Raw genomic sequence first — 22,749 nt, 5'->3', positions numbered from 1 at the left:
CCAACACAGTCACACAACCTGACAACCACGGCCTCACCGACTTCCTCCACCACGAACGCTGGTGGAAGAAAACCGCTGAGCAAAACTCCGAAGGCACCAATGACGCACCACCCAGCTCTGGAACAGACCGAACAAAAATCCTCCAAACACCACCTCAGTGGACCAATCCCAACCACCTTGAGCCAGATCAGTAGGCAACCTTGAGCAGGATCAGTAGCGGAATGAAATCCCCCGCCCCTTCCTCTCGGTTCCCCACGGCGGGGCGTTTTATTCCTCCATTTGATCGCCACGGCGTGCCGACGAGTCCAAACCCCCGTGCCCACGAGCCAATCCAATCCCACACACCTGCAACCACTTTCACACAAAGTCCCACCCTCCCTGCTTCTCCCCAATCAAAAAAACACCCTGCTCCCCAAAGCTATCACTCTGACTGCCACACACGTATAACATTTAAGTGGTATGCCTTGTAACTGATGAATGATGTGAATGTTAAATCTAGATTTGAAGTTTTAATCTAGATTTGAAGGTTATTTTATACCTACGTGACTTTACCGAAAGAAGCAAAGAGGATGTGAATGTTCCTTATTTCAAAGACAATGACTTGTTCCAGAGGCAGATGTTTCCTGAATCACGAAAAATACCAGTTGACTCATATCACAAGAACAACAGCTCTCACGTGAGTTATCTGTACAGGTTACTTCCAAATCACACACTTTCTCCTAACAATCACGTATTCCATGTTTGACCCTTATAGACAAAATGTTACATGTGTAGTGTTGTAATTCCAGACGAATAGACTTTTTATGAGGCACACTGTTTGTCTTTCTTTCGACACGGTCCCTAACATACAAGGGGTATACGGTCCCCTTTACCCGATATCTAGGGAGGTATGGCCTCCGGACTTGGCAGGACCAACTCACGGGTTACCCGCTAACCTAACGTCCTCCGGCTGGGACCTAGGGGAGGCTAACTGACCCGGCCACTGGGTCTGTGGGTCCGGACCACTGGTTACACTGAGCCTCAGCCCTGAGAAGGGCTGCAAGGCTTGGTTCCAGGGTCCTGTCTATCCAGGACCTATTCTCCCCTGACCACTGCTTACACTGAGCTTCTACCTTTAGAAGGGCTGTAAGGCTTGGTTACAGAGTCCTATCTATCTTCAGCCCGGGCTTCGTGTGGAGAGAGAACTGAACTAGAGCTCTCAGCACTCTGGCTTTTATATAGGTTCACGGCTGGCTCCGTCCAAGCCACACCCCTTTTTGGAACCTTCTGATTGGTCCTTCCCAATCGGTCGTTCTGATCCGCTTTCACCTCTGCTTGACCCCGGGCATTTCCCCAGGGAGGTAACACTGCTGCACACCGTTGACACTCAGTGGTACTGCATGTTACTGAATGGTGAGTGGCTATCACCTCTACACATGTATGCACAAATTATAATTCCAAATTATCGATAGGCATATTGAAAAAATGTAATTACAGCACTGAAATGTACTTCATCACATTATATCGTATTTACAAGAAGTTGATCTCTGTCGGATGAGGCCTACACATGCAGTACTCAGATTGAGGGAAGCCAAGTGATAGTGCATTCTCTTTTTGTTGCAGAGGTTCAAGGTTCAAATCCGACAGGTATGCCTGGTTCGTCCAGGAAGATGAATTACAAATATGCACCGTCTTAACAGCTGATTCTAAAACACTGTCATTCAAAACGTGTATGCGATTGCATGCTGGCATTGTGGTTAAAATTTGGGAAATTTGAAACATTACCCACAAATTACACAACTGAGATTACACATCAATCATCGCCCTCTACTAACAGACTCATGACCACATGCAGGCTGGTGCAGGAACACCTTATGCCACACAGGGGCTGCTGCCACTTGGGGGTGCTTGTTGTATATAGTCTTGAAAAAAAAAGACATTTGCTTAAATGATGCTAATTTAAATTAGGCTCGGCTTCGTTATTTAGGGGTGTATTACCAATCACGATAATACAATGGAAAATGAGTAATTTTATGAAATTCTGTTAATGTATGCAATTTTGCAAACTAGGCTCAGCTTTGTTGTCTAGGGTGTATTACCAATCGTGAAAATACAATGATTCTCGCTTTCATTTTTACTGATCATGTTTTAGTGTAATTCTATCAGCTCTCAGAATTCAGATCTCACCGCAGGATACAGTTCTTATAATTAAGATTATTATGCATGAACTTAGGAAGGAACCACTCAGACTCTTATATGTTAAGCAACTTTAATATCTAAAAACACTCTAACACTTATGATCAGAATCGCCAATACCGTACTCCTGAAGATGTCCTACTCATTGATCCGTACAATTAACCATCAATGGTTACGTTTGTTAAAACTGAGTAACACAACAATCAGCTAACTCCTCCGAGTAGAGCGACCATACACGGCGATAGGAAAAGTCCGTAAAAATTTATAATACTCATACGAAACATGCTAAAGAAACATGTGCCCAATGGCAAAAGTAGACACCAATTAATTCATTGGTAAGATTATGCAAATATCGAAATGTCCTGAAACAATAGTGTGAGTGCTAGTGTGCCTATTTGGCTAACAGATGCTTATCAATTGGCGATTGAGACATCAATGAATTTGCGGGCAAGATTCTGTGATCAAAAGAAAAATCTCAACACAATAGTATTCCTGTGAGTGTGTAGATTCGTAACATAGATGCTTATAAATGTTTAGTGTTTCATCAATTAATTCATTGGTAAGGTTATGCAATTCAACTTCACGTTATTTTTATTAAAGGCCTGTGACAAACATGAATCTATTGAAGCTTCATTGTTTCAAGATTACACATCTACAGGGTCTCCATTTGAATTTATATTGTCTAGGAAGTCCACCCATACCTCCACTTCCACAAACTGCTGGGCGTTGCCTTGCTCTGCCTCACAGTCCGAATTCTCCTCCTGCTTCACGTTGACTCCATGAATGTGAAGGTCTGATTTTGGAGTTGAATCTTCATCTTCACATTTTACCTTCACTTCTTCGCTCTTCACCATCACTTCTTCACATTTCACCTTCACGTCTTCAAATTTCACCTTGATACATTTCATAGTGTCCAAGCTGGAATTTACTTCTGGTTCTTTTTTCAGTAGGGATGGGCTCATTGCAGCACTTTGACTTTCACAAGTCGATTTCAGACTACACTCCTTGGGGATCTTCTGATGCCTGTGTGTTCTCTGGTGTCTATGAAGATGTGCTAACTGTGAACACGCCTTCCCGCACAGCGTGCACCTGAAAGGTTTCTCTCCTGTGTGTGTTCTCTGGTGTTTTTGAAGATGTGATGACTGTGCAAATGCCTTCTCACACACACTGCACTTGAAGGGTTTGTCTCCTGTGTGTGTTCTCTGGTGTTTTTTAAGATTTGACGACAGTGAAAATGCCTTCTCACACACACTGCACTTGAAGGCTTTCTTTCCTGTGTGTATTGTCTGGTGTTCTTTAAGAACTGATGACTTTGCAAACGCTTTATCGCACAAAAGGCACCTGAAGGGTTTCTCTCCCATGTGTGTTCTCTGGTGTCGTTTAAGAAGCAATGAACCCAAAAATATTTTCTCACACACACTGCACTTGAAGGGTTTCTCTCCAGTGTGTGTTCTCTCGTGTTTTTTAAGGGCAGATGAATCTGAATATGCCTTCCCACACACACTACACCTGAAAGGTTTCTCTCCTGTGTGGATTCTCTGGTGTCTTTTAAGGGCAGACGATTCTGAAAATGCCTTCTCACACACAGTGCACTTGAAGGCTTTCTCTCCTGTGTGCGTTCTCTGATGTATTTTAAGATGTGATGACTCTGAAAATGCCTTCGCACACACAGTGCACTTGAAGGGTTTCTCTCCTGTGTGTGTTCTCTGGTGCCTCTGAAGACATGATGACTCTGTGAATGCCTTCTCACACACAGTGCACTTGAAAGGTTTCTCTCTTGTGTGTGTTCTCTTGTGTTTTTTAAGGGCAGATGAATCTGAATATGCCTTCTCACACACACTACACCTGAAAGGTTTCTCTCCTGTGTGTGTTTTCTGGTGTCTTTTAAGAACAGATGAATCTGAAAATGCCTTCCCACACGCACTACACCTGAAGGGTTTCTCTCCTGTGTGTATTCTCTGGTGTTTTTGAAGAACTGATGACCATGCAAATGCCTTTTCACACACAGTGCACTTGAAGGTTTTCTCTCCTCTTTGAGTTCTCTGGTGCCGTATCACACTTCCAGTACAATCCATGCTGTTTGCATTCTGGTCCCATTGTTGTCGCTTTTTACGGAGCTGCGCTGAGTGCCTTTGCTCCATCAGACCAATTCTGCAGAGGAAGCGTCAGCTGCACACAGAAAAAAATATACACACCATCTACGTCAGTATCGAGGCACAGAGGAATGAATATATAAACAGTCACACATGACTTACACGTTTATATTTATTCATATATTCAAGATATTCCCCAATTCATCACACGGGCTGTTAAGGCACACAATGAGAGGCCAAATGGTTAGAAATATGCCTGGAAGCCCTAGTATCTTCAAAATAAATGTTAACCCAAAACACCAAGCACACAATTTCGGCTGCCTGGCTGAAAAAGTAGTATTTATAAAAGCAAAATTCAGCTAACATAGCAAAGGCTGTTGAAAATAATACTATTTGTATTATGCAGAAATGCATAAATTAATGTTCAATCGCAACTTAGATGTGTGAAGCCAGGCTCCAATTTGCATGAATGCTTGGATGAACAGATCTAACTTCAGCTGCATATATGCTGTGTTAATTTCCTGACTGTTTCCATTCTTACAAAAAGTTGCAGAGGAAAAGTAAAATAAACTATTGTTTTGATTTAACCTCAATGTTCAATAGTTAATATAATTTACTGCAAATACAAAGGTGACACAGTGACACACTGGCATTGTACAAAGGTGGTGGTGTGTCCAGAACCATGCCTGGCCAGCTTCATCTACTCAGTATTAATGCTTCCTCACTTCACCATGTAATTAATTTAAGATCAATCAACATAGCAGAGGCCCACAATAAGTTCAGCTTTCACTTATCAATCATGTTTGCTGTCAGCGATAATCAAACTAATTGCTGAGTTCATAAGTCAGTGAAATAAGTGCACCACAGCTCCCAACAAAGATACACTCTTAAATACACGTACATTTCACATGCATCATTAACATATATAAACAAAACATCCACCATTCATGACGAATTGCAAGTAAACTTATCCCAGTGCTAATGCCATGATAGATGCAATTTAAGTCCATGTAAGTGTGGATTCCTTGTCGGCAGGTAATGATCCAAGTGTAAAGGGAAGACTGACAGATGAACCAGCTGTGCTCCCCACTGTCTTGCTGGGTTTTAGGAACCCAGCGGTCTACCTATTCATTTTGGCATCACTCTTTCGACCCCATCGTTGTTGCAGAGCAAATATCTAATAATTGCCCTGCAGCATACCTCACGGGTCTCCTCCACTGAGGCCAATCTTGACACTCCCGGCACCAGTCATCAGCAGGTCTGACCACCTCCACATCCTTTAATCTCTTCTTTAGCCAATGCCATGCCTGTTCAGCCCCTACTATCTGGACAAACAAAAGATGCTTGAGCATGCAGTGTCTGGGAATGTGGGATTCATGACCGAACCAATGCAGCCTCGCCTGCCAAAGAGACTCAAGATTATATTCTAAATTGATATCTTAAGGATCTGTAAGCTTATAATACAATATAGTCTGGTTAAATAGAGAATGAATCATAGGCAGGCTAGCCTTCAATGTATAAGCCAGCAGAGATGGTAATTTAAATAAGTTCATATTCTGAATCCACAGAGTAATATCTGTGGCCAAGAAGAATCACAGCTTTGTTCGTTAGTATCTAAAAAATGCTTGTCCTGGTGAGGGTCGCGGTGGCAGCATGCTGAGTAGGGCGGTCCAGGCCTCCCTTTCCCTGGCAACAGACTCTAGCTCAATCTCGGGAATTCCCAAGTGTTCCCAGGCCAGCTGAGCTACATAGTAATGCCAGCATGTCCTGGGCCAGCCCCGGGGTCATCACCCAGTGGGACGTGTCTGGTAGAGTTCCAGGGGGAGTCTATTGGGGGGCATCCTTACATATATTCTATATTGATATCACCCCTAGAGCCAGACCCAGGGGTTGTGTTCGCCAACAAGCGCCTCGTGGCTGTGTGGCCCACGTAACTCAGTGGCTACGTGGTGCCATCCTGTGCGTCGAACATCCGCAGGATGAAGGGTGAGGGGCGGGTGCCATGCCAGTATGGCAGGGAGATGGATGGTCTCAAGACAGACTAGACCTTGGAGGTGGACACTCACAGCTTTGTATGGAGCAAAAGTACAGGCATCTTCCACACAGTGTTACAGTCTAATGAAAGAATGCTGCTCGACAAATTTGAAGTGAGACTTTGGCTGCCAAACCAGGGCTGGTCGTGAACACATTAACTAGGTATGGGAGCTCCTCCAACACTTGTAGAACTGCCTGATTATTCATGAAGAGTTGAGGAGGTGCAGTGTTGTATGACATGACATTCCCAGGCAGGTGATTTATTTATGTGGAACATTTGCAAGGTCCCATTCCATGATGGAATTATCAAGGCACAGAACAAGATTCCCTAATTCCATCTCATTGAGTAGCCATTAGCAAATAATCAGATGTAACATGGTTGACCAGCAGGAAACGATCCTTTAACTAAAACCAGGCATCGATTAGCGTATAATTGTAACCGTAACGAATGTAATTGTTTTTATATGACCATTGGGAGCTTCTCAAACTACATAGTTATTGAAGATGCTATGTAATGCATGGGGCCAGCATGAATTTCTGTCACAAGCCAAGTTAAACAGGCAATGGCTCTGACTCCTGGTCACGCAGCTTTAGACGGGGCTGCCCAAAATCGTACAAATCCTCAGTAAATGAGAGCAGAGGCATATATTTGAAAACAAATAACAACCCAATGCCCCAAGCCTCTTTGTGGAACCATAAGCCTTAATTAAATCAAGAAAGCAGAGAACTATTTTCTGCTGAAAATCCATATTCTGCTGTAATCGATGGACAGAAAATACAGCAGTTCCTTGCATATCGCGGAAGATACGTTCTTGGAAATTGCAAAAGCTAAAAGCACGATATTCAATACTTAAGCCTTACCTAAGTAATGGCGTTTGGCAAACGTCAACTAAAATTCACATCACAATTGAAATAAGTACTGTACTGTATTCCCAATAAACTAAACAATTTAAATAAACACGGAGAAACAAAATAGTATAAATCTTAAAATGATAAAGCAGACTTTGCGCCAATACACCTCAAACTTTCCATGCATACTCACGGGTGAGTTCGTGTCTTTTTCACACTATTTTTAGCTTACCTGCTCACCTTCAACACCTGTAGTACCACCTGCATCACCTACCCCCCTCTCTCTCTTGCCATGTGTTAAAGCTTGGGGCATTCTCACAACTTCTGGTTTGCCACACATGCAAGCACATAATGACATTTCATTTTCTACAATTCCACGCACTCACCATAACATAAGTGTCTCCACTGCACTGCTATATTTGTTCTCATATTTACCACATCCTTCCCTATTATCAGCCCTGCGTTTTTGCCGCCAAATTCATCCACTTCGGGCTTACTATCCTCTGCATGTGCACGGCTCACCTATAATACACACTGCAATATTTATTTAAAAAAAACATGTACTATTCTAAAATATTTACATCTATGTACCAGGACTACCGTTCTCCTTCTACACAACATAGATGCTATAGAACAGCTACGACTAAATACGTCAAGTCTACATCGCCTGGTAAGAAATAAAAAGTATGCAAATACATGCACTCGCGTTAAAATAATTATATATTTACACACACCACCACAGACATACTATTAATACCCACAACAAGCACTACAATTACTTTGTTCCTTTGTGGCTATGTCTTCACATTCCTACAATTACACATTCAACTATCATTTCCTTAATCTCTATATAGCACTCACACAATATTTACTCTTATTATGCTTATTAACTTTGACCTCCATCGATAATGTCCCTCACAGAAAAAGTGTGCTTCTCTTCACCAAAGCCGATTACAATAATTTATGCCATTCGTACAAGTGCTGCAATGGCTGCACCTAGAGCGAATGAAACTGCTTAACACAAAATGAGACAGCATGCTGCCTGGGATGCACCTACAGCGAATTAATTTCCTGAACACTAAGAAGCAATGGAGCATGCTGCCAGTAATGTGATATTTGCAACTACAGCTTATGAAACTCCAGTACAGCAAGACGTTGGATGGCATGCTGCCAGTGCTGCTATGCCTGCACCTACAGCGAATGAAAATCCTCAACAGCAATGAGCTACACAGCAAAATATAGGCCTGTTTGTCTTGAGAGACAATTCTCTAGCGCCTTACGAGGTCAGCTGTAGGCTTTGCAGCGCCTAGAATGACTTAGTAGGCAAATCCTTGAGTTACAGTCCATGACACAGCAATTGCAAGTGACTGCGGTGGCAGCTCCAGAGGTATTTACTGCTTTTTCTTTACGTCGCTCACTCTTGGTCTGCCAAGCAGTGTGTATTTTCTCCTCGCCTCTGCTGAGGCCTGTTTTCACAGCCTGCTGCCAGCTGTGTCGGTCGCCGGCAGTTTTCTCCCAGTCATTTGGGTTGATGTCGCGGTTCTTCACGTCCCGTTTACAGACATCTTTGAAGCGCAGGACTGGGCGACCAGTGGCCCGTGTGCCTGACGCCAGCTCGCCGTACAAGACATCCTTTGGTATTCTTCCCTCCTGTATGCGGCGCACGTGTCCAAGCCATCTCAGGCAGCTATGACTGAGTAGAGAGTACAAGCTGGGAATGTTGGCCAAGTTGAGGACTGAGGTGTTGGGAATGCGATCTTGCCATCTGATACTGAGGATGCACCCGAGACATCGGAGGTGGAATGTGTTTAGTCGATGTTCTTGATGGGCATATGTTGTCCAGGACTCAGACCCATAGAGGAGGGTGCTTAGGACACAGGCCCGGTACACCTGTACTTTGGTGTTGAGCATTAGGGATTTGTTCTCCCACACTCTTTTGGTCAACTTGAACATACGTAGAATGAGAATAAAATAATAAATTGATAAAATAAAATAACACAATAATATTCTCACGACGTTTCGGCCACAACACAAGCGGCCTTCATCAGGTGAAGGGAGCGAGACTGTCCAGCGCTGTCCTACCAGACAGTCTCGCTCCCTTCACCTGATGAAGGCCGCTTGTGTTGTGGCCGAAACGTCGTGAGAATATTATTGTGTTATTTTATTTTATCAATTTATTATTTTATTCTCATTCTACGTGACTTTACCGAAAGAACCAAAGAAGATGAATCATTGCAGTCACGAAAGCTTTAAATCGAAATTTAACTTGAACATAGCTGTAAACGCCTACCCAATACGCTTGTCAAAATCTGTGACAAGGGACAAATTGCAGGTGATGGTGGAACCCAAGTAAGTGAAATCCTGAACGACTTCCAGGGTGTAGCTGCCAATGTTTATGGAAGGGGTGTCTCTGACATCCTGGCCCATGACATTGGTCTTTTTCAGACTGATTGTCAGGCCACAGTTATTGCAGGCATTGGCAAGGTGGTCGATGAGTGTCTGCAGACCTTGTTCTGTGTGAGTTGTCAGCACGCCATCATCAGCAAATAGGAGTTCTCTGATGAGGACTTTGCGGACTTTGGTTTTGGATCTGAGACGGCCAAGGTTGAAGAGTTTGCCATCAAAGGCATGTGTGAGCATAAGTGAGAAAAATATGCCAGTGTTGGGACAAGCACGCATCCCTGCTTTACATCGCTGAGTATGGTAAATTCCTCTGAGGTGGTGCCGCTGTGCTGTATTGTTCCTTTAATGTTGTCATGGAAAGAGAAGATGACTGCCAGCAGCTTCGGTGGGCAACCGATCACTTCGAGGAGTTTGAAGAGGCCTCCCCTACTGACAAGATCAAAGGCTTTTGTAAGATCAATGAATGCCAAGCACAGGGGCATTCTCTGTTCTTGACATTTCTAAAGTAGCTGACGCAAGGAGAAACGCAAGTCAATTGTGGACCTTCCTGCTCTGACACGACACTGAGCCTCAGGATACGTCCTCTCAGCTAGTATCTGTAATTTGCTGACCACACGGGCAAAGGTTTTCCCCACGATGCTCAGCAGGGAGATGCCACGGTAGTTATTGCAGTCCCCGCGGTCACCCTTGTTTTTATATAGGGTGATGATGTTGGAGTCTCTCATGTCTTGTGGCATTGCTCCTTCCTCCCAGCACTGGCAGATACGTTCATAGAGTTTTGTGAGGATGGCGGGTTTCGCACATTTCAGTACCTCAGGTGTGATGCCGTCCTTTCCCGGGGACTTGCCGCTGGCTAGTGAGTTGATGGCGGTGTCAAGTTCCTTCAAGGCTCGAACATTGTCCAGTTCGTGTATCGTTGGTAGGGGCTTTACAGCAGCAAGGGTTTTCCTCCGGATCCGCCTGTTTTTCCCTCCACATTAAGAGCCAACATCACCACGTGTTTAGAGTATTTGACCGATATACATTTCCACACGTTGATAAGCCACTTTGTTGTGGGCAGGTCGCTTCTGAAAAAGAGCGGTATAGCTCAAGTGGGCTTTGCCTTGGTAAGATAAAAAAAACTCTAGAAATATTTAAAAGAAACAAAGTTTCAAAGTAGTGAGCCAGGTGAAGACAAATGAAACTTAAGCAGAGAATTAAAGTAAATGCGATCAGGCGAGGGCAGGAGGCAAAGCCCCGCATGGCTAGGCTCCGCGTTGTAATGTTCCAACCTGGACATCGATTCCATACTCGCTGCTACTCAATTGATATCCCTACGAGAGAGAGAAGGAGCGAGGCTCTACCTGGGTAAACAACAACAACCACCACCACAACAACAACCACCACCACGATGTCAACTTCTCACCTCGGATCCCAGTGAGCGCAGGCGAGTGGATCGGCAGCTTCCTGGAATCTCGCAACGTCACGCGGCTGCAGGCGGAGACATGACGCCACTGAGGGGAACAAAACACTCCCCTACCCAATGTGCGGCGGTGTAACTTAATAAATTATGTTAATGAACTAGGCCCATATGTGAGTGCACTCGAGGTGGAGGGGGGGCTGGGGGGGGTGAGTTCCTTGGTGACATGACGTCACTGGTGGATTACACCTCCCCCTCGCGTCTCACGCCGATGAGGTAATGCTGAGTTGTGACGTCAGAGAGCGGGGTTAGAGTTTAAGTTTATTTAGTTTCATACTCTTTGGTTCTTTCGGTAAAGGCACTCCCTCGTCGAGGAGGCTGCTCTTATTCTCCTTCTTTTCTACAGTTACATGCTAATTTCTCACATTAACATCATGCTAATCTCTCACATTAACATAGCCACTTCCGTGCCCTCGTTTAGGAGGCTGCTCTTCTATCTTACAGTTACATGCTAATTTCTCACATTAACATCACTAGTCCCGGCCACTTCTTTATAACCCTTGAGCTACACCCATTTCAAACCTTTTAAAACAGTCTGCCTCAGCAGCAGACCATGCTTTTCCACCTGATGATGGACGCTTGTGTTGCACCTGAAACGTCGTGATTTATTTTAAACCTACGTGACTTTACCGAAAGAACCAAAGAGTATGGATTCCTGCAGTCACGAAAGCTTCAAATCAAGATCGAGTTTGCATGTTCTCCATGTGGTCACACTGATTTTTCTCCGGGTCCTCAAGTTTTCCCCATCCACATTTAGAAATATTTAGCAGCTATAAATGTCCACGTAATTAGTTACTTGGTTGAACTATAATTGTGATCAGGTTGCTTTTGAAAAATAGCTCTATAGCTCGGTGGACCTTAACTGGTAAAATAAAAATTGTGTGCTGTGTGAGAGGATTTTCCAGTTTAATGTTTCATTTAGCTGCAAGAGTCCAACATTTATTTTTCAGGAGGGTCCTGTATTGGACTATTTGGTGAACACAAACTACATTTCATGAGTATAGGTTTGGGAGAAACACGGAAAATCCAGTGGAACACCAATGTAGAACAGGGGGGAAATTACAAACCCAAACAGAAAGACCGAGTTAGGCATCGAACCCAGGACCCTTCTTGCTGTGAAGCGCGAGAGCTATTACTGCTCTACTTTACCACCTAAATGTTGAAGAGTTTGTGTAATGTACACGTGTATTTTGTGAGTGCAGTGTGTGTGTATATATATTATGGGCGCGAGTGAGTTTGTGTTGTGTATGCGTGGACAGTACTTGGAATGCGATTGATACACCTTGTGCACCGTGCCCAACTTAAAAGGTACTCGCAGCAGTCTCTGCATTCCACTTCTCACCATCACGTTCCCACACACCTGTAGTTTTATTTTTCAGAACAAGGGCCTCTTCCTGTTTGGCATTATGCTATGCTCAGTAGAGGGCTGTCTACCCCTCGTGATGACTGGAGCCAGATCCAGCCCAGCAGACATCCTGGATCCTAAATTCCACAGACATCCAGGCGTCATCAGTCCACCGCTCGCCAGGACCGGCTACAGCTTCCTGATCAGGCCCATTTACTGTTCAAGTTGGGGTATGACAGGTATGCTCTCTAGCCCGTACATTATTTTACGTAGCATCATCATTGCTTATGTTGTTCGACTCTTCCAATGCCGCGAAAAGAAGAATTCATATGAGGTGCAGTTACATGGGGAGGTTAATCGATGCATTGTTGTCAAGATATCATTGCCTGCTGGACAACCATGTGAATGATCTGGTAATGGCTACTCACTGGAGTGTGTCAGGAAGAGGTGTGGCCTTGCATTTCTTCTACTCAAACAAAACAACTGCCTTGGTATTTTATATGAAACTTTCCAAATCCTGAACTCTCCATGATAATTGGGCAGTTTGTGGAAGTTATCGACGCCGGTCCCCCCACCACGAGTGGGACTTGCGCAGTGGGGAAGCGCAGGAACTTCACACAAATGGCCTGAAGGGTCGCGGCCCCTCCGTGGGAGAAATAGATGGCGACCGGGCTTCCGCACGCGGCCCTTCATTCCGGAGCAGATGTAGGAGGATCACCGGGCGGCAGATGCTGGGATTCTGTAGGGCGGCACAACGCAATCCCTTTGAAGTACCGCTTTCGGGGCTCGTTTTGCCCCGGCTTTTCGGACACATCAGACACCGGCTGCTCTGGAGATGGAAATGAGCTGTCCATTTGGGAATTAACATATAGTTCCGACCTTGACGGGTGCACAAACCAGTGACGGCGACCGACCTGAAAGCGCACGCACTGCGGCCAACTCAACCTCGACCTCAACAGGGTCCCCGCCCCAAGGCCGGTGTAATTAGGGGGACATACCCAGGGGGTACCTGTGGACATTTCAGCCATGCCCTGTCCCCAGTTTTCCACGGGAGCCCGGACGCACGGTGCCCCAATGGAACTTCTCATTCGCGGCCTGCGCCTTGGCCCGAATTTCCCCTTGGATGCTCTCCCTCCCATACAGAAGATGAAATTAGACACGGCGGGTGTGCAAATCCCAGTCCTACTGCACCTCATTGACTCCCCTGGCACAGCATCAATGTTACAGTCCTGTGCAGGCGTTCCACCATCCCGTCTGAGGTTGGTAAGGTGAAGTCCTCTTTTTTTAGTACCTAGGAAGTCGCACACCTCCCGTAACAATTTTGAAGAAAAATTCTGCCCCTGATCTGCGAGAAGTTGTTCAGTGGCTCCCTTATCCATGATGTAGCCATGCAAAAATGCGTCCGAAATGGATGCGGCCGACTGGTCAGGCAAAGGCCATGCCATCGGCCACCGGCAAAGATATTCCACCCCGACCAGGAGAAATGTATTTTCCCTCTGAGTAGCGGGGAATGGCCCAAAAATATCCAGTGCGACTAGCTCGTTAATTCAAGACACCGTGATTGAATTGTCATGGAGGCTGGGACTGCCTCGACGGTGGTTTGCGGCGTGCGCAGTTGGCGCATCCTTTAACCAGGTGGTATAAGTCACCCATCATACCCAGGCGAATAGATGTCCCGCTTCAGCATCAACAGCATTTTACGGACTCCAAGGTGCATTAGCTTCTCATGTACCAACTCGGATGAGTTTACCCCGCAGGGCAGTGGGAACCACCGTACGTTTCGATCACAACACAAGCGATCATCATCAGGATGAAAAAGGGGCTTTTTTCTTTTTACCATTTTTCCTCCTGATGACGATCGCCTGTTGTGATCGAAACGTCTTAGTTTTTCTTTTCATAGTTTTTCTTTTTTTTCTATCATTGTGACTTTACTGTAAGAACCAAAGAACACCATACAATAGCGCTGCAGCTCCTCATCCCATCGCATCAAGAGCTGTTGCGAAGGACTACAAGGGAGGCCCCTGACGGAACGGCTCTACTGCCCATATTTTCTACACGGCACCGCAATTTAATCAAGGAAACGTCCTCCATCTGCAGTCGTCCCCACTCTGCAAGCGTGAAGCCTAGCGCACCATCACTGGGCTCAGCCACCACAAGTGGCACTGCATCCCCACACGCCGCCACCACCCGAGGCAGGCCAGCCAGTGAAGGTCTACACCGGCCCGCACCCATAGAACATGCGCACTGGTTATTTGGTGGCAGGCGAGAGACAGTGCATCTGCGTTGCAGTGCCCTACACCTTTCCTGTAAACGACAGTGAATGTGTATTCCTGCAGCACTTTGAGCCAGCGGGACAGCTGCCCGGAAGGCTGGTCAATGTGCATAAAGGTAGGGCCGAAACTGTTGGACAAAATAAAAAATGGCCAACAGCTCCCTGTGCATTACGCAGTAGCGCTGTTCTGCGGGAGATAACACCCGACTACCATAGGCTATGACCCTCTCTGCACCGTTTACGACCTGTGACAGTACAGCGCCTATCCTAGTATCGCTGGCGTCCGTGTTCAAAATAAAGGGCAGAGAGAAATCGGGGTAGCTGACAAGGGGTACGTTGGCGAGGCCTTGACGTAGCACGACAAACGCGACCTCCTTCCCCCACCAAAATCTCTGCCCTTTAGCGGTCAATGCGTGGAGCAGTTTGGCGATCGTTGCGAACCCCGGAATGAACCGGCGATTGTAGGACACAAACCCGACGAAACTGCAAACTTCACCCACCGACCTGCACACACGCATTTTTGTCGGGATCCGTGGGTAGCCTGGACACGCTTACAATATAGCCCAGATACTGTACCGATGTTTGTAAAAGGTGACATTTTTGCGGTTTGAATGAGATTGGCCACCCGCACTCTAACACCGACTGCAATTGACGCAGATGTTCCTCAAATGTACATCCGAACACAATAACGTCGTCCAAGTAAATGAGGCAAGAGTCCCATTGGTGATCTGCCAAGACCAACTCCATTAGCAGCTGAAACGTTGCCAGGCACGAGTGCAGCCCCATGGGAAGACAATTAATTTGGAATAACCCCTGGGGCATTCGGAACGCGGTCTTACGCCTGGATTTCTCATCTAGGGGCAGCTGCCAGAATCCTGACAGCAAGTCAAGGGTCGAGAAGAACCGTGTGCTCAACAACACGTTGAATGAGTCGTCCATCCACGGAAGGGGATACGCATCGGCCACTGAAACCTTATTTAGTTTCCGGTAATCTAGGCAGAAATGTAGACTGCTGTCCTGCTTTTTAAGCAAAACGATGGGCTGGTGGAGGGAGAGATGATGTCTGCGGCCAACATCTGGTCAACTGCCTGGCGAACATGGTCCTTCTCCCTAGGGCTCTGTATTACAGGAGCCGAATTTCCCGTGTCGATGCGGTGCTGCAGCAACGAAGTGCGGCCAATATAAAATTTACCCTGACTGAAGATGTCCGCAAAATCCCGTAACAGGGAGCGCAGTTCCTTTTGCTGTTCCTGAGACAAGTCGGGATTTCCAGTGTATAAATTTTCAATTCACGCGTCGTCCGACTCGCCTCCCTGTTCCACCATGCCAACAACCTCCACGGCAGCCGCGTCATCCTCAGCGCAGGTTTCTCTGCAACCCGACTGCACATCCCAGCTGCTGGCTGTACTAACACACATTACATGTCGTGGTGTTTTTATTTATCGTGCAGTGTATTTCGCCTGCATAGATTAAGCCCCACACTTGATGTGAAGTAATCAGACGAAGACAAACTACACAATAATCAAATACAATAACAACGGTAAGTGTTGCAGGCCAGTCCTGCATGGCTGGACGCCACTTTGTAATATTTTATTGTTACAACCTGGACATGGATTCCACTGCTTAGCTGGATTATCAGGAGCAAGTGAAGGTTTATTGAGATTCTAAGTGAGCGGCCATCTTTAGTTTATTTGGGACAGATTGAGAAGAAATGTATGATTAGGTCCATGGAACCAGTGCAGTTTAGCAAGGTAAAATACATGAGGATGACAGAGGATCTGTTCGGGAAGTGTTTTTTTCAGGTAATTGTCAGTTCTCTCCCTTTGAAGGGGTTCAAGATTCAAATGCGGCCGGCAGCTCTGGTTATTACTGCGGCTGCAGTAACATGAAAAAATATGCACCATCTGCTTCACAGTGGATGTTAAAATGCCTGTCATTCAAAATAAATAAGCCATTCCATGCGAATGTAATTGTTAACATTTACCAAATTTGAACAAGTATCCAAAAGCTACCCTCCTGAGATCAATCATCACCCCCTACTAGCAGACGAACATCCACTTAGACCGCTGCTCAGTCAACTCGTGCGGCACAGGGACAGTTACACCATGGGAGTGGCCGTCGACTCTTTAAAATGAGATTTGATACAAGCCACTTTGAGTTGCTGAGGCAATTAAGCAAGCGCCATATAAATACAAATATTCGTATTAGTATCCCAAGGTGCATGCTATTGAGCTTCCGTGTCTCAGCCTCCTGGTTACAGGATCTACCCAACACGTATGGTCACGTATACTGGCTGCTCTTACTCGACATTATAAAAAAAAATGCCACCCAAACCTCCACATCGAAAGTCGGCTGGAATTTTCCCAGGTTCCCTCACAGTCCAAGCTCTCTTCCCGCTTTCAGCTGTCTTCATTGAAGGCCTGGAGATCAAACTCTGGAGTCTTCATGTCACCTTTCCTCCTGCCATGTATCCAAGCATGAATTTTCTAATGGTTCTTGCGTTGCAAGGTATGGGCTTATTGTGGAACTGGGAATTTCACACCTCGAATGCCGACTCTGCTCCTTGAGCTCCTTACGCGTGTTTCAGTTTCAAAACACTTCAAAGGCCTTCAAACACAGTGTACTTGACGGGGTTTTTAATGTGTTCCCTGGCGGTTGTGAAGATTTGATGGCCGTGCAAATGTCTTACCACACAAAGTGCACCTAATGGGCTCCTCTTCTGTGCGTGTTCTCTTGTCGGTCAAGATTTGATGACCGTGCAAATGAATTCTAAGACTAAGTGCGGTCGTCACGTCCCTTGGACGAGGGGAGTTTTGCTCTTGGTGAGGTCACAAACCAGAGATAGGGAGGCGCTGACATCACCCACTCGTGACTTTGAGGTGATGTCTCCAGAGGAGACTTTTACATATTTAAGTAAACATTTGGTAAGCAGTGGGATATTGATGAACACGGTTATTTAAGCTTAATTTAAACAAATTACAATTAAATAAATCCTAGACTAGAAGACAAATATGTAACAAAAATCCATGATGCATTTCAAATGTGCTCTTTAAATTACGTCCTTGCGATTAAACAGATCAGCAAACACGTCTCTTTCATTTATTGGTCTCTCCACGACACAAATAAGTGTTTTACACATACTATAAATATCAGTCTTCTGGGAGTGCATCATTGATTCAGTGCAAGCCACCTGTGGACCAGTATTGCTGTAAAATGTCTCAACAGCAGTCGGGCTTGCTTCAACTGATGGTTACGAACATCCAGATGTTAATCAGCAAGGAGCATTTCTAGTCCTAGTTCGACAACATAAAAAAACACGTTGCAATGGTGCATCCTTTTGGGACATGCTTTAGCGGGTTTCGGTGTATACCCGAAACCCTAGCTAGCATCACTGTTGTTTAAATTCCGGTGGGGCCTCTATGTCACGCGACGCCCCAAATTACCGTGCGCGAAACACAACCAACACCACTGCCGGTATATTTCAAATGTATGGTGCCAACTTAGATTTTAATCTCTACAGAAAACATACAATGTTATAGGGGAACAGGCCTACTACTTCTCCAGGGGAGAGCACGCATCACAAGCCACCATACCAACACAAATGACCCTCGCAACAACACAACAACCAACACAGTCACGCAACCTGACAACCACGGCCTCACCGACTTCCTCCACCACGAACGCTGGTGGAAGAAAACCGTTGAGCAAAACTCCGAAGGCACCAATGACGCACCACCCAGCTCTGGAACAGACCGAACAAAAATCCTCCAAACACCACCTCAGTGGACCAATCCCAACCACCTTGAGCCAGATCAGCAGGCACCCTTGAGCATGATCAGTAGCGGAATGAAATCCCCCGCCCCTTCCTCTCGGTTCCCCACGGCGGGGCGTTTTATTGAACCACACCATTGGGCCCTTCCCCCATTTGATCGCCACGGCGTGCCGACGAGTCCAAACCCCCGTGCCCACGAGCCAATCCAATCCCACACACCTGCAACCACTTTCACACAAAGTCCCCCCCTCCCTGCTTCTCCCCAATCAAAACAACACCCTGCTCCCCAAAGCTATCACTCTGACTGCCACACACGTATAACATTTAAGTGGTATGCCTTGTAACTGATGAATGATGTGAATGTTCAATCTAGATTTGAAGTTTTAATCTAGATTTGAAGGTTATGCTTTACCTACGTGACTTTACCGAAAGAAGCAAAGAGGACGTGAATGTTCCTTATTTCAAAGACAATGACTTATTCCAGAGGCAGATGTTTCCTGAATCACGAAAAATACCAGTTGACTCATATCACAAGAACAACAGCTCTCACGTGAGTTATCTGTACAGGTTACTTCCAAATCACACACTTTCTCCTAACAATCACGTATTCCATGTTTGACCCTTATAGACAAAATGTTACATGTGTAGTGTTGTAATTCCAGACGAAGACTTTTTATGAGGCACACTGTTTGTCTTTCTTTCGACACGGTCCCTAACATACAAGGGGTATACGGTCCCCTTTACCCGATATCTAGGGAGGTATGGCCTCCGGACTTGGCGGGACCAACTCACGGGTTACCCACTAACCTAACGTCCTCCGGCTGGGACCTAGGGGAGGCTAACTGACCCGACCACTGGGTCTGTGGGTCCCGACCACTGGTTACACTGAGCCTCAGCCCTGAGAAGGGCTGCAAGGCTTGGTTCCAGGGTCCTGTCTATCCAGGACCTATTCTCCCCTGACCACTGCTTACACTGAGCCTCTACCTTTAGAAGGGCTGTAAGGCTTGGTTACAGAGTCCTATCTATCTACAGCCCGGACTTCGTGTGGAGAGAGAACTGAACTAGAGCTCTCAGCACTCTGGCTTTTATATAGGTTCACGGCTGGCTCCGTCCAAGCCACACCCCTTTTGGAACCTTCTGATTGGTCCTTCCCAATCGGTCGTTCTGATCCGCTTTCACCTCTGCTTGACACCGGGCATTTCCCCAGGGAGGTAACACTGCTGCACACCGTTGACACTCAGTGGTACTGCAGGTTACTGAATGGTGAGTGGCTATCACCTCTACACATGTATGCACAAATTATAATTCCAACTTATCGATAGGCATATTGACATGTAATTACTGCAATGAAATGTACTTCATCATATCATATCGTATTCACAAGAAGTTGATCTCTGTCGGATGAGGCCTACACATGCAGCACTCAGATTGAGGGAAGCCAAGTGATAGCGCATTCTCTTTTTGTTGCAGAGGTTCAAGGTTCAAATCCAACAGGCATGCCTGGTTAGTCCAGGAAGATGAATTACAAATATGCACCGTCTTAACAGCTGATTCTAAAACACTGTCATTCAAAACGTGTATGCGATTGCATGCTGGCGTTGTGGTTAAAATTTGGGAAATTTTAAACATTACCCACAAATTACACAACTGAGATTACACATCAATCATTGCCCTCTACTAACAGACTCATGCCCACATGCAGGCTGGTGCAGGACCACCTTATGCCACACAGGGGCTGCTGCCACTTGGGGGTGCTTGTTGTATATAGTCTTGAAAAAAAAGACATTTGATTAAATGATGCTAATTTAAATTAGGCTCGGCTTCGTTATTTAGGGGTGTATTACCAATCGCGATAATACAATGGAAAATGTGTAATTTTATGAAATTCTGTTAATGTATGCCATTTTGCAAACTAGGCTTAGCTTTGTTGTCTAGGGTGTATTACCAATCGTGAAAATACAATGATTCTCACTTTCATTTTTACTGATTATGTTTTAGTGTAATTCTATCAGGTCTCAGAATTCAGATCTCACCGCAGGATACAGTTCTTATAATTAAGATTATGCATGAACTTAGGAAGGAACCACTCAGACTCTTATATGTTAAGCAACTTTAATATCTAAAAACACTCTAACACTTATGATCTGAATCGCCAATACCGTACTCCTGAAGATGTCCTACTCATTGATCCGTACAATTAACCGTCAATGGTTACGTTTGTTAAAACTGAGTAACACAACAATCAGCTAACTCCTCCGAGTACAGCGACCATACACGGCGATCGGAAAAGTCCGGAAAAATGTATAATACTCATACGAAACATGCTAAAGAAACATGTGCCCAATGGCAAAAGTAGACATCAATGAATTCATTGGTAAGATTATGCAAGTAACGAAATGTTCTGAAACAATAGTGTGAGTGCTAGTGTGCCTATTTGGCTAAGAGATGCTTATCAATTGGCGATTGAGACATCAATGAATTTGCGGGCAAGATTCTGTGATCAAAAGAATAATCTCAACACAATAGTATTCCCGTGAGTGTGTAGATTCGTAACATAGATGCTTATAAATGTTTAGTGTTTCATCAATTAATTCATTGGTAAGGTTATGCAATTCAACTTCACGTTATTTTTATTAAAGGCCTGTGACAAACGTGAATCTATTGGAGCTTCATTGTCTCAAGATTACACATCTACAGCGTCTCCATTTGAATTTATATTGTCTAGGAAGTCCACCCATACCTCCACTTCCACAAACTGCTGGGCGTTGCCTCGCTCTGCCTCACAGTCCGAATTCTCCTCCTGCTTCACGTTGACTCCATGAATGTGAAGGTCTGATTTTGGAGTTGAATCTTCATCTTCACATTTTACCTTCACTTCTTCGCTCTTCACCATCACTTCTTCACATTTCACCTTCACGTCTTCAGATTTCACCTTGATACATTTCATAGTGTCCAAGCTGGAATTTACTTCTGGTTCTTTTTTCAGGAGGGATGGGCTCATTGCAGCACTTTGACTTTCACAAGTCAATTTCAGACTACACTCCTTGGGGATCTTCTGATGCCTGTGTGTTCTCTGGTGTCTATGAAGATGTGCTAACTGTGAACACGCCTTCCCGCACAGCGTGCACCTGAAAGGTTTCTCTCCTGTGTGTGTTCTCTGGTGTTTTTGAAGATGTGATGACTGTGCAAATGCCTTCTCACACACACTGCACTTGAAGGGTTTGTCTCCTGTGTGTGTTCTCTGGTGTTTTTTAAGATTTGACGACAGTGAAAATGCCTTCTCACACACACTGCACTTGAAGGCTTTCTTTCCTGTGTGTATTGTCTGGTGTTCTTTAAGAACTGATGACTTTGCAAACGCTTTATCGCACAAAAGGCACCTGAAGGGTTTCTCTCCCATGTGTGTTCTCTGGTGTCGTTTAAGAAGCAATGAACCCAAAAATATCTTCTCACACACACTGCACTTGAAAGGTTTCTCACCAGTGTGTGTTCTCTCGTGTTTTTTAAGGGCAGATGAATCTGAATATGCCTTCCCACACACATTACACCTGAAAGGTTTCTCTCCTGTGTGGATTCTCTGGTGTCTTTTAAGGGCAGATGATTCTGAAAATGCCTTCTCACACACAGTGCACTTGAAGGCTTTCTCTCCTGTGTGCGTTCTCTGATGTATTTTAAGATGTGATGACTCTGAAAATGCCTTCGCACACACAGTGCACTTGAAGGGTTTCTCTCCTGTGTGTGTTCTCTGGTGCCTCTGAAGACATGATGACTCTGTAAATGCCTTCTCACACACAGTGCACTTGAAAGGTTTCTCTCTTGTGTGTGTTCTCTTGTGTTTTTTAAGGGCAGATGAATCTGAATATGCCTTCTCACACACACTACACCTGAAAGGTTTCTCTCCTGTGTGTGTTTTCTGGTGTCTTTTAAGAACAGATGAATCTGAAAATGCCTTCCCACACGCACTACACCTGAAGGGTTTCTCTCCTGTGTGTATTCTCTGGTGTTTTTGAAGAACTGATGACCATGCAAATGCCTTTTCACACACAGTGCACTTGAAGGTTTTCTCTCCTCTTTGAGTTCTCTGGTGCCGTATCACACTTCCAGTACAATCCATGCTGTTTGCATTCTGGTCCCATTTTTGTCGCTTTTTACCGAGCTGCGCTGAGTGCCTTTGCTCCATCAGACCAATTCTGCAGAGGAAGCGTCAGAAGAAGCGTCAGCTGCACACAGAAAAAAATATACACACCATCTAAGTCAGTATCGAGGCACAGAGGAATGAATATATACACAGTCACACATGACTTACACGTTTATATTTATTCATATATTCAAGATATTCCCCAATTC

The 22,749-nt window shown here is 45.2% G+C and overlaps 2 protein-coding genes across 2 annotated transcripts in view; both read right to left on the bottom strand.

Annotated features, from left to right (window-relative positions):
- Positions 1-22,749, bottom strand: part of LOC116957278 (uncharacterized) — a 609,203-nt gene that overhangs the window by 525,591 nt on the left and 60,863 nt on the right. The gene's annotated exons all lie outside the window — the stretch shown is intronic.
- Positions 2,232-22,749, bottom strand: part of LOC116957236 (uncharacterized) — a 33,170-nt gene continuing 12,652 nt past the window's right edge. The window contains exons 3-7 of the mRNA XM_076055356.1: positions 21,089-22,622; positions 10,960-11,092; positions 10,367-10,524; positions 5,469-5,593; positions 2,232-4,326 (exon numbers count right to left, since the gene is read on the bottom strand). Of these exons, the coding sequence (XP_075911471.1) occupies positions 2,820-4,326; positions 5,469-5,593; positions 10,367-10,524; positions 10,960-11,092; positions 21,089-22,582 (3,417 nt within the window). The 5' untranslated portion in view covers positions 22,583-22,622 and the 3' untranslated portion in view covers positions 2,232-2,819. The remainder of the gene's footprint in view (positions 4,327-5,468; positions 5,594-10,366; positions 10,525-10,959; positions 11,093-21,088; positions 22,623-22,749) is intronic.

This window comes from Petromyzon marinus, chromosome 71 (genome assembly GCF_048934315.1).
Source record: "Petromyzon marinus isolate PM22_M1 ecotype Great Lakes invasive population chromosome 71, UKy_Petmar_22M1.pri1.0, whole genome shotgun sequence".
In the NCBI taxonomy this organism is placed as follows: domain Eukaryota; kingdom Metazoa; phylum Chordata; class Hyperoartia; order Petromyzontiformes; family Petromyzontidae; genus Petromyzon; species Petromyzon marinus.
This window is presented reverse-complemented; position numbering and strand designations above follow the sequence as displayed.